General features: G+C 42.0%; 1 protein-coding gene across 1 annotated transcript in view; it reads right to left on the bottom strand.

Moving 5' to 3' along the window:
* LOC310773971 (uncharacterized protein) overlaps nt 1-15,586 on the bottom strand; it is an 83,702-nt gene that overhangs the window by 27,379 nt on the left and 40,737 nt on the right. The window contains exons 19-34 of the mRNA XM_083634011.1: nt 15,431-15,484; nt 15,136-15,234; nt 14,169-14,213; nt 11,817-11,915; nt 10,113-10,166; nt 9,626-9,733; nt 5,255-5,308; nt 4,997-5,095; nt 4,668-4,721; nt 4,364-4,462; nt 3,615-3,668; nt 3,460-3,513; nt 3,288-3,341; nt 2,872-2,925; nt 2,642-2,686; nt 1,984-2,082 (exon numbers count right to left, since the gene is read on the bottom strand). Of these exons, the coding sequence (XP_083490137.1) occupies nt 1,984-2,082; nt 2,642-2,686; nt 2,872-2,925; nt 3,288-3,341; nt 3,460-3,513; nt 3,615-3,668; nt 4,364-4,462; nt 4,668-4,721; nt 4,997-5,095; nt 5,255-5,308; nt 9,626-9,733; nt 10,113-10,166; nt 11,817-11,915; nt 14,169-14,213; nt 15,136-15,234; nt 15,431-15,484 (1,125 nt within the window). The remainder of the gene's footprint in view (nt 1-1,983; nt 2,083-2,641; nt 2,687-2,871; nt 2,926-3,287; nt 3,342-3,459; nt 3,514-3,614; nt 3,669-4,363; nt 4,463-4,667; nt 4,722-4,996; nt 5,096-5,254; nt 5,309-9,625; nt 9,734-10,112; nt 10,167-11,816; nt 11,916-14,168; nt 14,214-15,135; nt 15,235-15,430; nt 15,485-15,586) is intronic.

Here is a 15,586-nt window from a genome sequence, read left to right as displayed (position 1 = left end):
TCTATATATTTGCCTGTATTTATTTGAGCCAGAATAACATTATATGGATTACAAACTGAGGAGTAGGGGCAACGGGAGCTTCTATCTCTACCAATGTGACAGACAGCAGACAGAGACAGGATGAACACGCTGACCTCACCATAAATACTCACCATTCATTCTCATTGTCTCTATGATATAATAAGGATATGAGCCGCTGCGTGGCAGAAAATAAGCTGCAGCTACAGGGCGTTAACACGTATACATGCTTTGCAGTTGCCCCTATGGCCTCTGTTCCAGGCCGTTTCGCGGCACGTTATATCTTTATACAGACTCGTTTTCAGGAAGTAATGTTCTGGTTGAGGAACATAAACTAAGCTGTAAATAAAGTTCAGGTTGTAAAAAAAAAATGAAAATGAAATATCAGTTTTTCCTGATTCCGTGTATTGATATATGTAAGGGTTAATGCACGACGAGGTGTCCATTATCAGAAATTATTGGACTCGGCTTCGCCTTGGCTGGGTCACGTCGAAGTCCAATAATTTCTGATAATGGACACCTCAAAGTGCATTAACCCGCTTATACCATGGTCACTTGCCAAAGAAACAAAACAAGACCATTTATATTTCCATGCATTTTGCAATCAAAATCTAGTTTTCATAACCTTGAATATGAGTTGAGAACGGGTGAGACAAAATAGTCCCCTCGGCTGCTCAAGATTAGGCTATCATTGGATACAATGGCCGCTTGCTTGCACCTGGCACAATTCTAGAGTCAAGCTAACTAATCATTTGGTCAATTGTATGTAACAACATACAAAATAAAACGGCAATGTCTAAGAATGCAACGCCATGTAACTGGGTCGTTTAAACTCACATTCCAGGGAATTACGTTAACGTCTGCGGGTCTTATAAGACGTAGATGGCGCGAGGCTGGAGTAGACTGAAAACCATCTAAGCTTTCAGTATGTTGGAGTCCAGGTATGTTTTGTACAAGGACGTCTCTCAGTGTGTTGCTGTTAACTGCCCATTTCGTTGTTTTATTTTTGTTGATCTCGTCTTTTTCCTCTTCGACTTGATTTGTATCAGTGATAGAGGCAGCGGGCACTCTCCCAGAGCGCCTGGCTGCTGCTTGCTGCAAGTTGTAAACAGAGGGTTTGACAGTTGACAGCTGAGAACCCGGCTTCTGTCAGCTGACCAGAACGAAAATCAGATTTCTAAATAGCCGTTATTTTACTAAACTGAGCACACAGGGGTAATCTAAATAGTTACTTGACCGACTCAATTTTTTTCTAAACTGATAAAGGTGAAGTCAAGGTAAAGTCCCACTGATTGTCACACACCTGAGTGTGCGAAATTTGTTCTCCGCATTTGACCCATCCCCTGGGGGAGTGGTGAGCGCCAGCAGTGCCGCACTCAGGAATCATTTGGTGATCTAACCCCCCAATTCCAACCCTTTTGATGCTGAGTGCCAAGCAGGGAGGCAATGGGTCCCATTTTTATAGTCTTTGGTATGACTCGGCCAGGGATCGAACTCACAACCTCCCAGTCTCAGGGCGGACACTCAAACCACAAGGCCACTGAGCTGGTTAAAAGTGCCATAGCGTTAACGGTAGTATAGAGCTCAAACGGCTCTGTCATGATCCTGGCGCATTGATATGAACGGTGAACAGACCATTTAGCTAGGTGTACATTATCACAAATTAATGGACACCTTCCAGCCAATCAGAATCGAGTATTCACCCAGACCATGGTATAAGGAAAAGTATTGTACTGTAGGTACACAATAAAACTGTTTATGGAAATCTCCCCAATACATTACAATAGCTACAACACAACATAAGTCAAAGTCTATAAATGTAATGTATTCAGGGATATATGACATTTTAAATGCAGCATCTCAAATATATGTCAACAGTAAACACACTCATTGCTGGTTCAACTCCCAATGCTGCTGCACCTGCTACAAAAGAGCATGAAACGGTGTGGGTGATGGTTGTCATACCTTCTGCCCGTCTGGTCCTGGTGTTCCTGGACTACCTTTCGGTCCCCCAAGACCGTTGGCTCCGACAGCACCTCTCTCTCCTGGAGTGCCTCGTTCTCCCTGCAGGGACAACCAGCACCAGAAGAACAATTGAATTCACTATAAAAGTAGAGATGAGAAAGGGTTTGCTCCAAAATGAGATATCCACTACAGTATTTGGAAAGAGTAAGGTCAAACCAAACAAAGTGATTGACAGTGTACTTAAATTAGCAATTATCCAGTGTTCATAAGTGTTAATTTTTAGTGACAAATTTAAAACTGTAAGAATATTTTTTAAAGGATAGTAGATCATTCAAGACCTTTCAAACCATGACACTTTTACAGACAAAAATCCTCATTTTACACAGCAAAATTTATTGTGTGTGCGTGCGAGTGTGTGCATGTGCGCGTGTGTTGATTTTACAACTGTGATGGTGCGGACATTTAATGCTGCTTCTTACACTCTGAGATAATTAACAGTGACAGTTTTGCTGTGTAGTGACAATACATTATGAATTAACTCAACCTTTACACTCATTGTAAGTCACTGTGGAGAAATGAGCCAGCTAAAGGCCTTAAATGGAAAAGTATGAATTCAATAATGAAGCAGTCAACACTTACACCTCATTAATGGACTCACCCTTGGACCTGTAGCACCACCAGTGCCAGCCTCTCCAGCAATACCCTGAAGACACCAACAACCAAACAATAATAATGCATTAACATGCCATGCTTCTGATTGGATACAGTATATTATTATGTATTTATGTCTATTATGTATTTGATGGGAAATACGTGCTTAGGTGAGAAGCACTAATTAAATACTGAAAAAGCATAAGAATACAATGGTAAAAAAATGTTTTACCATACCTCAGCACCTGGTTTTCCTGACTCTCCAGGTGGGCCTGGTAGGCCAGGCAAACCCTGGAATACACCAAAACATGTATTTTTTATTTTAATACAACAACAACTACTACAACAACAACAAAATCAACTACTGCTACTACAACAACAATGTTAATAATATCAACAACAACAACAACAACAACAACAATAATATTAATAATAATAATAATAATAATTATTATTATTATTATCATTATTGTTGTTGTTGGGGTCTCAGAGAAGGCCAACAAGACGACAAGTAAAGAGAATCAATATAATTACAAATACTATTTCCTTGCCTTATTTTGAAAAACTAAATTGCCTCATTTTGAAAGCGGAGGTATTTCACATTCAAAATGACAGTTAATCTCTGAGTATTGTGTTCATAGGAGATAGTTTACCTGGAAACCATTCACTCCCTGAGGTCCCTGCTCTCCTCTCTTCCCTGCGATACCCTGGAGAAAAGAAAAACAGCATCATGATAATAGTGGTCATTGATTACATGAAAATGATAATTTCAACATAATATTATCTCATTAACAGGATATTTTGTCAACAGCAGAAGATGCTTACAGCTGGGCCAGTGGGACCGGCGGCACCTGTCTCTCCATCTTTTCCGTTTGGCCCCTGAAAGACAGTCACCTCTCAGTATCTTTGGACATTAATATCTACTGTAACATGAAGCCCCGATAAGAAGTGAAGTTACAGTCCCTGCTGAAACAACGTACCCTTTGACCTGCTAAACCAGGGGTGCCAGCATCTCCAGTCTTCCCAGGATCACCCTGAGAATAAACCCAAACTGTTGTGTTACCAAGGCAATCATGTTGTGTGTAATTGTGCAGATCTTTCAGGTACAGTAACTTTTGAAGTCAGTCATTTTAATTTGATAGTTTTGTCAGTTTTGACTGAAGCATTTTACTTCACTACATTTTAAATTGCATCCAGAATTCTGTATCACTGGTTTAAGGTTACCTAGGTTTCTAGCCATGCTATCTAGTTGCTACTGTAGTACAAAAAGAAGTGTAGTAACACATTATTTCATACGGTGGATGGGCATTTTAAGTTTATGTAGGTCTATCAAATCATTACATGAATTTTAGAATATTTTTTCCAAAAAGTTATAAAATAATAATCTATAATCTATTTTTGTGCAAAATCTCATTCTTTTTGCTTTGCATGGGAACAATCATACCAAACAATCAATTTTAACTCAGGTTGAGTATAGCTAGCCTACCTTATACTACTTTTAGCTTAAGTACATTTTTACACCAGTAAATAAGTAAATAAGTAGAATTTCAGCAAAGTAACAGTCCTTCTACTTGAGCAGGCCTTTTGTTTTGATTTAAAACATGCAGTACAACGGTGGTCGGTGGACAACCAGCTTACATCCTATATTTTATAATTTCGCTTCATAAACACAATATTTCTCTGGTAAGCTTAGTGAATGAATGCCATCCAGAAGTGCTGAGATACTGACAGCAAAGCCTTTTGGTCCTGGTAGGCCCATCGATCCAGCTGGACCTCTGCCACCAACTGAACCAGCTGGACCTGGTTTCCCATCTTCTCCTGATCCGCCCTGGAAACAAAGGAACACATGTAAATATACAGTATGCCATCATGTTACTTTAAAAATATCGTACATACTATACTCTAAACACTATGTGTTTGGGGAACAGGAAATTCTGAATCAGTTTGTCTAGGAAGTCATGTGGGGGAAAAACCCCCCCCCCCCCCACCCCACACACACACACACACGTTGAAAGTGGGAAAAAACTGAGTACCATCGGTCCTTGCTTTCCCTCTGATCCTTGGGCACCAATAAGCCCCGACAGACCCTATGAAAAAATAGAACAATTAGAAAACAACCTCATATTTTCATCGTTTTCATCACATTTTCCTTTCGCAAGTGAAGGCTGCAATATTGTCTCTACTTTAAAGGTTCCATATCATTCTTTTTTATGTGATTTTTCAAATATCGTATGGCTCCAGTCAGTGCTGGAAATGGCCAGGTTTTACTGTGGGAACCCTACTTTGGCAGGATGAGGCCCCCCGGGCATGCGGATCCAAGACACGAGTGACAAAATGGAGTATGTCGCTGGGCATTCCTTACCCGTGCTCCTGGTAAACCTGGCTCTCCGTGGCGTCCTAGATCCCCGCCTGAACCTTTGGCACCTGTTGAACCTCCCAGGCCTCTTTCCCCTTGGGCTCCCTGGTCAGCCAAACATCAAACATTCAACATCACAGTCACGGACAGGATGAAGATGATGGCCACAATGGTGATGGTGAAGAATCATCATCATCATCACCACCCTCCTTAATAGTTAAATTCTGTCATAATTAGGAGTAATTTGATAAGAAGACAACACACCTTTTGTCCTGGTAAACCATCTCCACCTGGAAAACCTCTGTTTCCTGGAGCACCCTGGAATGGATTGATAAGATCGAACCACATGTAAATATTCGGTAAAAGGGTTGTAATTCAAAGTTATATGCTTTAGAATCTCCTACAAAATGCATTTTCAAAATGTCAGTTTTTTCAAGAATTTGGAAAAACCGTTGTTTTCAGATTTGAATTGGTTTCATTACTCAAGCCTTAAAGGACTGGGTTCTTCTGCAGTTCAGCTGCTGTAAAACCATGAAAATCACCAAAATTGGAGTTCAGTCAGGACCACTTTAGTCAAAAACATAAGACCACTTAGATCAATTTAAAGCTTTTATTTGCATGAGTTGGTGGGATGGCTCTGCTCTGGAGGCCCCCTGCCCTTCCATGCGCATACATGGAAAGCGTAAGCCCTTGTTCACACAGGACGCCAAACGTAAGCAGAACTGAAGCTTGAGGCAGGCACAGGCTGAACTGACGCCAAACCATTCACACAAGAAGCCTTCTCTTTTCCTCTCAGCGCCTCCTCGGCATGCATTGAACCGGCCCACAACTCCCATTGACTTCATGCCTGGCAGCTTCAAGCTTCACGCGTCACGCCTGGAAAATAGGACTGAATCCTGAACGATCGCTCCAGCGCGGCTTCAGCGTGGCTTCGGCGTGGCTTCGGCGTGGCTTCGGCATGGCGTGGCATGGGGCTGGTTTGAACGGTCTCACCTGTTAACAAGGACGCCGAAATGAAACTGTGTGGCTTGAGCGTGGCTTTGGCGTTGCTTCGGTGTGAACGGCCACTAAGGCAGGGAGAGCGGCAGCAGCAGATTCCGGGAGCTCCTTGCCCCTCCATGAGCAACATGGAATAGCCTTAAGACAAGGAGAGCAACAAAAGACCCCCAGGTACAGAAGAGAGCAAGCAACAATGACAACAGAAATTACATTGTCAGACACAGCATGAAAGGAGGAGCTGGGGAGGAGGTGGGTTGCAAACAGCTTGCAGAGGAAGCAGCCATGTTAGGCAGGCAGACTGGAGCAGAATTAAAGAGGGGGCCCTGTTTGAGTTGAGCCAATTGAATGCATCAGCTAAGCAGTCAGCTGATGTGGGCTGGGTTTGAGATCAGCTCCTAATCAGCTGTGGGCTGGATTTAAGCTGGGCTTGACATCCGTGGCCTGCCTGAACTACCGCGATGCTCGATTTCTTAGTATGTTCTTTTTTTATGCAACAGCAGCAAAAAATCCTCATCTCATATATTTCAACTGTAAATATAATAACATTTCCATTAAGCACAAATTTGTACATGAAAAACCCCAGTACTGGCAAGGAAAAGCATGAACAGGCATTCAGCCAAATGCGGTGTCACAACATGACATGGAGGATCATAATGTGGGTCTCAACCAAGTTTCAAGATGGAGACCAGTCACGTTCAAAAGAGAAAAAAGGCCAGCACTCAAAAAAGTCCTTTAGGCGTTTTTAATACTTAGCTTGTAGAGGCAGCACAACGCAGTGCTGCGTTTTTAATACTTAGCTTGTACAGCAGCACTATGTTTAGCTGCTGTACAAGCTAAGTATTAAAAACGCAGCACTGCGTTGTGCTGCTGTACAAGCTAAGTATTAAAAACGCCTAAAGGACTTTTTTGAGTGTTGGCCTTTTTTCTCTTTTGTACATTTCTACCTTGGCCCTGCACCTTGATTGACTCCAATTTTGAAGTGTGCTCGCTACTGCTGACCAGTCACGTTACCTCATAGCACAATAGCAATCAGTTCTCAACATAAGTCAAGTCAAGTAGACAACCCATCACTGTACAACCCATTCCGGTTCATGATACCAAACATCACCTGGCATTGTATGCCGATGATGTCCTCATTTTCATGCAAAACCCAGCACAATCATTACCTTGCCTTCTTACTATTTGTGAAGAATTTGGCAGCCTTTCTGGTTTCAAAATCAACTGGACCAAATCTGCCTTTTTACCACTCAACGACCTGGCTAAGTCACTTCAACTTCCATTTTAAGTATCTTGGCATAGACATCTTTCCATCTTTGAAACAGATCACTTCCCATAATTACCTAGACACATGGAATAAAATCCAAACAGATTTGGACAGATGGATCACTCTCCCAAATTCCCTCCAAGCCCGTATCTCCATTGTTAAAATGAACATTTTACCTAGAGTAAACTTTATAAGTTCTATGATCCCTCTTGGCCCCCTCTTAATTTTTGGAACAAAATCAACTCCAGTATGTCGAGGTTCATTTGGAATAAAAGACACCCACGTCTTAGATTGTCCACTATACAGAGAGCGAGGGGGGACGGTGGTCTTGCTGTCCCTAATTTTAAGTTTTACTTAGACCATATCCACTTGGTTTGATGCGGACGCAACCGTCTCCTGGCGTAAGTTGGACGATAACATTGTACATCCATGGAACTTGTAGGAGGTCCTTTTCACTATATAACTAACAGACAATGTCAAGAACGATTTGGTCCTATTATTTAATTTCTCGTTCAGACATGGCGATTGGTTGAAACTCAGTGCGGTATCTCCTGTAAGTGGCACACGCGCACCCCAATATTCAATAATAGTGACTTTTTGATTGCAGGAAACCCCATTTTACCTTCTTACTGGAACAACAATAATATTCATTACTTGGGGGATGTTTACAATGATATGATGCAGGCTTATGCTCTTTTCAAGACATTGAGGTCACTTTTAATTTGCAGCGTTCTACCTTTTTCTTTTATATGCAGATTAGATCATCTCTTAAGGCTTATGGCGTCCCATGGGATCAACCACTCTCTCTCTATGTCACTCTATAGATTATTTGATTTTCAGCGTAACAAGAGGGGGTTAGTGTCCAAGTTGTACAGTTTTATTTTGGAATCCACATATATACTGCCCCTGGACCGATTGTGGAGGGTTGATTGCCCAGGCCTGGTCCCCGGCTTTGACTGGGGCAAGGTTTGGGCAAACATAAGGAGGCTTCCCGCAACCCTAACCATCAGCAGAATGGTTGCATTGCGATGGAAGCCCCCCCATTCATTCAGCACGAATTAACGGAGCTTCGGAGCCTTTGCTGTCCAATTGGTATTGTGTGGCTGACTTGCTAAAAGATCTTTTACAGTGATCTCATTGCTATTTTGTTGTTGTTGTATGTACTGTATATCTGAATCTAAACTGTAGGTTGGGGGGACGGGACCCGTGGGGAGGGGGTTATATGTTGTATTTGTCTCTGTCTGATCATGTATGCGGTTTGATTGTTGTTCTCTGTATTTGTTTTTTATGATTTATCAGATTTAAAAGAAAATAAAAAAACTTGATCCTCCAAAAAGTTTTTTTATTTTCTTTTAAATCTGATAAATCATAAAAAACAAATACAGAGAACAACAATGGGATTTTTGTATCCCATTTTTATCCTCCATTAGTTCTAATTTTAATTTATTTATCCTGGTTGCTGCTCCACCCTCTGGGGATCTGGGGAGAGCCGAAACTGGCTCCATGCTTCCTCCGAGACATGGGCAGTTGCCAGCCGCTTCTTTTCACCTAACAGGGGAAGCTTCGCAGGTAGGACATAGCACGTGGGAGGATCACGGTATTCCAACGGGTTCCCCTCCCTCCGAATAGACGCCCCTAACGACCAGAGGAGGCAGCACTTCAGCGACCAGGATATTGCATGTTTTGATGTGGGGTAAAAAAAAAAAAAAAGTTTTGGTGTGGGGTTCCTATATGAAGGAAACCCCCAGGGGGCACGAGGAGAACATGCAAACTCCACACAGAAAGGCCCTTTTGATGACACCACCCGGGCGGTGGGCACTCGAGGACATGCGGACGGGCACGCACTCCTTCAGCGCTCACAGCGTCCCAGGTGGGAATCGAACCCAGGACCTTCTAGCTGTGTGTCTCGTGACTCATCACCCCATCCTCAATAGCCAATCAGCCCCTGTCAATATGATGTCTGTTCTGATGTCGCTGCTGAGCCTATGACGTGGCAGGATATATAGCCATGGTCAGTGCGTCATCCTCCTCTCCCTGATCGTTCACCTCAGTGGTGGCTGTACCTGGGCTGATCGTCTTCTCTGGAGCTGCGTTTCGCCCCACCCACCTACCACCAACGTCTTGACTCCTGAAGAATTCCCTACGGGGGGGATTCTCTATCCTAGACTGACCAGATGCCCTCCTCTCTCACCACAAGGAGAGGGTCATCTTACCACGGAATCATTATGCCAAAATTACTTTCCATGCTATTTGTGAACAAAGCTTGCTTGTCAAATTTTACCCACTGGTCTCTCATGATTGAATTGATGCGGACTCAAGCAGCAGTCACACTTTATGATATTTTGAGGTGAGAGAAGAAGAACTGGACTCACCATCTCGCCGGTGGGTCCTGGAGCACCAATGGACCCAGCATCTCCCCGGGGTCCCCGCTTTCCCTCCTCTCCCATTGGGCCCAACGCACCGTGGGCACCAGTCTCCCCCTGTACAAATAAATGTAGATCACACACATCCACTCTTCAGTTAGCAGGTGCAGGACAAACAGATGATCAGCAACAGGTAAAAAAGTAGAGTCCACACACTGCATAGAGACTTGCTTCCAGTAGATTTAGTGTATGGCTTTACGTTTCGGTCAATACGACCTTCATCAGAATTCTGTTGAAGGTTGTATTGACCGAAACGTAAAGCCACAACATCACATTACAATCAATCAACCAAACAGCTATGAGCTAATCCATCACTCTTTATATATCCACCGTGATTCCAACAACACAACATGTAAGAAAGAGAGTGTGCTGAGGGATTTTTTTATGGGTTTTATTATGGGAAGCATTCATTAATTTAAGGTGCTTTTGATCTTACCGCTTCTCCCTTAAGTCCAGTTTCTCCTTTGAACCCAGCCAGTCCTCCATCACCCTGCAAGAAAGGATCATATGACCTAGAGTTACAAGGATAAGGCTTCCAGTACTGTACATTAAGGATCTACTAGGGCTCGGTACCGATTTCCTGATTTGAGACGATTCCAATACACAACATCCCGAATTGATTGATTTCCGATTTGATAAGATACGTAAGGGTTAATGCACGATGAGGTGTCCATTATCAGAAATTATTGGACGACGTGGAGGCGTGAACCGTCTGAGGTGAAGCCGAGGATGGTTGCCTCCACGAAGTCCAATAATTTCTGATAATGGACACCTCGAAGTGCATTAACCCGCTTATACCATGGTCACTTGCCAAAGAAACAAAACAAGACCATTCATTTATATCTCCATGCATTTTGCAATCAAAATCTAGTTTTCATAACCTTGAATATGAGTTGAGAACCGACGAGACAAAATAGTCCCCTCGGCTGCTCAAGATTAGGCTATCATTGGATAAAATGGCCGCTTAGTGCCTGCTGCACCTGGCACAATTCTAGAGTCAAGCTAACTAATAATTTGGCCAATTGTAGCCTATGTAACAACATACAAAATAAAACGGCAATGTCTAAGAATGCAACGCCATGTAACTGGGTCGTTTAAACTTGCATTGCAGGGAATTACGTTAACGTCTGCGGGTCTTATAAGACGTAAATGGCGCGAGGCTGGAGTAGACTGAAAACCATCTGCTTTCAGTATGTTGGAGTCCAGGTATGTTTTGTACAAGGACGTCTCTCAGTGTGTTGCTGTTAACTGCCCATTTCGTTGTTTTCTTTTTGTTGATCTCGTCTTTTTCCTCTTCGACTTGAGTTGTATCAGTGATAGAGGCAGCGGGCGCTCTCCCAGAGCGCCTGGCTGCTGGTTGCTGCAAGTTGTAAACAGAGGGTTTGACAGTTGACAGCTGAGAGCCCGGCTTCTGTCAGCTGACCAGAACGAAAATCTGATTTCTAAATAGCCGTTATTTTAATAAACTGAGCACACAGGGGTAATCTAAATAGTTACTTTGACCGACCCCATTTTTTTCTAAACTCATAAAAGTGCCATATTAAGCGTTAACGGTGGTATAGAGCTCAAACAGCTCTGTCGTGATCCTGGCGCATGGATATGAACGGTGAACAGACCATTTAGCTAGGTGTACATTATCACTGTACATTATCACAAATTAATGGACACCTTGCAGCCAATCAGAATCGAGTATTCACCCAGACCATGGTATAAAATTTGATATTGATAGTTCAGGTACAAAACCAATTTTGCTTAGATATGATGATCAAAGAACTAATGCTGCAAATTGTACAAGGAACCCTCTAACCTGGTGCATTATTAAAAATATTAATGTTTGCAGATGTTTACGAGATCTTGTTGTGCTAAGAAGCAAACCATGCGAGTCTAATGGGGTTAAAGCTTCAAGCTTACATGGGAAAGGTTTTTGTTTTGTTTGTTTTTTTGTTTTGTTTTTACCCTGCCCTAGGATCTACTAACTACTGACTAAATTAGTATCTCAAATGGGGAAGGTAGTCTTCAAGTCTCAAAGTTACAAGCCTACAGTATATGCTCAAAGACAGAGAGTGATGGAAACAGCAGAAGATTCATGAGGTGAGTGATTTATTTGTCAGGGTAAATTAGATTAAATGAGAGTCCGTACCAGTTGGCCCTTGGGGCCTGTCACTCCGGTAGATCCCTGAGGACCGGGGACTCCCACTGGGCCCAGCATCCCCGGCAGGCCCTGGACACCCGTCAAACCCTGAGAGGAAGAGGAGCAGGCAAACATTCAAAACTTTCATTCATCACTTGTTAAATACTGCTAATTTAAGAATGCATGTTATTCCTACTATATTCTAAGACCGTCTATCAATACTTGTGAACATGGACAACTCTCCAAAAAGCCAAATATCACAGAACTAAGATTTTAATAGACGTTTGTAGATTTTTAAAGCTGCAATATGAAAGATGTTTATGTTGACATCGATGGTTGACATCAAGGGGCAACCTCCAGAGCAAAAAAATGAAGTCAATGCGGAAGTGCCTTAAACCTGCATTCTTTCTAATGGCTAATAGGGGGGGGACTCCTGCATTCTTTCTAATGGCCAATAGGGAGTGACTCCACTGGCTGCAAAAAGAAGTCCAATTGTATGGAAGTCTATGGGAAAATCACCCTACTTCTCACTTTATTTATGACCTCACTTTCCTATTGAGTTTATGGTCTCAATCGCATTTCAAGTCTTCTCCAAGACAGCATGATGTTCGTTTTGTAAATGATGGTCCAATTTAGGGTAAAATAGACGATAAAGCAGACTATGTTTTGGGGCGTGATTGACAGGTGGCCTGTCCAGTGATCACGCTGCTCGCCCATCACGGGCCAATAGGTGACGCAGCAGCTCTGTCGGAAAACCCCTGCTAGCTGCTTCCATCTCAAAAGAAAAAAGATGGTGATGGTCAAAATGCCAAATTCAAGGCTTCAAAACAGGAGTCCACAAACCAATGGGTGACGTCCCGGTGACTATGTCCATTTATTTTCCTATCCACCTTATTTTTGAATGCCCCACTGTACAAATAATTGTGGGTACAAGTTCCGGTATAACGTGACTTATTGTTGCAGCTTGCCATTTCCTTTGTTATACTCTGGCTGCATACCCAAATTATAAACCGGAAACTGGAGTACGTTATAAAAGTTATAAATATAGTCACGTTATAAACAACTAACCAATGCTGGGGGTCCGTATGGAAACAGTGTTACTCGAAATGGTTAAAAGTTCAATCAATTTGGTAATTTAGTGGCGTTTTACTGCCATGTAACATACATAGCTAGCTAGCCGCTGACATTAGCCACAGTAGGCTGCGCACTGCGCTCTTAAAGGGATATTTATCGACGAGATTTCTGCCAAGCTGGACCTGATTAGTGATTTGCTCCATTCGCCCAGACGGGTGTCAAGCTGTCAGCAACAAGGCTGGAAGGATCACACCGGAAGAAAAACGCATAGGCATCATGGCCGCTAGAAATAAGGTGGATAGACATTTTGTAAAATGCTTCTAAGAATAGTGTTACTTAGTCAAACCAAACGGTTCAGCTATATTTAGAAACAGGAGAAACTATAGAACATTTCACTCGGACCAAACGTAAAACAACAACAGTGGATTAAAAACAAATCTTTTTTCAATGTTTTTATTTGTTTGTTTGTTTTGGTCTAAGTGAAATGTTCTATGGTCTCTCCTGATTCTAAATATAAGGTAAAGGTAAAAGGTAAAGTCCCAACGATTGTCACACACCTGAGTGTGCAAAATTTGTTCTCCGCATTTGACCCATCCCCTGGGGGAGCGGTGAGCAGCAGCAGAGCCGCGCTCGGGAATCATTTGGTGATCTAACCCCCCAATTCCAACCCTTTGATGCTGAGTGCCAAGCTGGGAGGCAATGGGTCCCATTTTTATAGTCTTTGGTATAGCTCGGCCGGGGATCGAACTCACAACCTCCCAGTCTCAGGGCGGACACTCAAACCACAAGGCCACTGAGCTGGTATAGCTCAGCTGATTAGCTGATTATAGCTTAATCACTTGGTTTTACCAAGTAAACCCATTATTATAAGCATTTTATGAAATGTCTATGGGAAAACAAATGGCAGATTAAATCTCTTGGTGCGCATGCCTAAACTGGAAGTGGGCGTGACTTTGGCTCTCTATTTATACAGTCTATGGTTAATATACAATGTTTTTCATTTTTGCACAATTGATTATATATTTTGAAGATACGGAATGATAAACTTCAGGTGTTGATTCAGGTTTTTATGTACATTTTGGAAATCAACAGATACATTTTGGGGTTGTTTCCAAACATACATGTACTGGCATAAAAGTGTTGATCAACAGTTGATTATTCATTAAAAAAAAAAGTCTTGGCTGATGCAGACTGTGTTGCTCAGTTGATTTCACTACTCATGACAAAATGTACTATAAAAGCTAAATGACGTAATGTAATGAGTCAAAGTTCATGATCCATACTTACTGTTTGACCTCTGGCACCTGCAGCACCATCAGTTCCTGCAGCACCCTGTGGAAAAAAAAAAAAAATCTCAAGACATAATATTCCTTAATACTGTAGGCCTACTCATTGCATCACATTACCAAGTTTGAGTACAGGAAGTCTTTACATGATAAAAGTAAAAATGCCATGGTGGAATATCTCTGGTAGTTAGAAGCCTTTATTCAAATTAATGATAATTCAGTAAAAGTATTGAACTATGTGATGCATTACTTTCTGTAGAATTAGCTACAATTGTGAGCTCTCCATTTATCCAAACCAAAAATGTGAATCGGTTAATGAACCTGAACCTGAGGGAAACAATAGAATAAAAAAAAGTAGAAATACGTCACTAAAGTAAAAGTATTGAGCTTGGCATCTTGTTTTTTTTTGGTTGTGGTCTTTGTTTTATTATGAATATCTACATTTTCAGGTGAGATATTTTTACAAACTGTTATCTTTCTCAGCTGCACAGATTAGTGATGAGATTGTATTTTATCAGTTTATAAATTTGCTTCACTTCACAGTTTGCTTCACTTCTATGTTTTGTCAGTCACTACCATATTTCCTCTACAAACAAAAAATACTATTAAATTATTTTATCCTCATTCAAGTTAGCTGAGGGCTAACTGGCTGGCGGACGTCTCTGGAGCATGCCGTCATCGTTTACCGTAATGATTGGTAACGCATTGCAGTAACAAAAGAATGGCTATCTAACGAACCCCAACAACAGAAGCAGATCAGAAAACAAGGAGGCTTCATATTAAAATATGAGCAAATGTACTTATCAAACAGAGGGAATTAGAAATAAAGGCCTGTCTCTAATAATAATAGTAGCAGGCCTGCTTCCAATAAAGACCTGCAGTTGAGGTAAATAAAGGTCCGGGCCGATATTAGAGGAAATATGGTAATTGTGATCCTATCATAAAATGACCGTTGTCCTATTACACACCTGCTGTCCCGAGGATCCGGGTGGTCCTACATGACCAGATTCTCCCCTGGGTCCTTGTCGTCCTTCGCCCCCTCTTGCCCCTGTGGGTCCTGCTTCACCCTGAACCAAAGGAGGACATCAGGTCAAACAACTTCTACAGTTAATTAATCCAATCATTACTGGCTCTGGCTCTTAACAAGTTGTTTATTATTTCACGGTAAGCTCCATAATGCACAGATTTTATGCCCATTTCTATACATATCCCCCAAATCCCTAGATGTTGAAATGATGAAAATACAAAACTAAATGGCCTCACCTTCATTCCCGGGTTACCTGGAAAACCTAGCTGACCGGTGATTCCCATGGGACCCTGTGGTTGTGAGAATTCAATAAGTTAAATATTCAACATAGGGTTGAACACAGGGTTCAAGGTTGACACTGACAGTATTATATGCTTCAGGGAAATTCTTTA

This window comes from Poromitra crassiceps (genome assembly GCF_964638095.1).
Source record: "Poromitra crassiceps genome assembly, chromosome: 3".
In the NCBI taxonomy this organism is placed as follows: Eukaryota; Metazoa; Chordata; class Actinopteri; order Beryciformes; family Melamphaidae; genus Poromitra; species Poromitra crassiceps.
The sequence above is the reverse complement of the archived record's forward strand: the minus strand, read 5'-3'. Positions and strand labels throughout refer to the sequence as shown.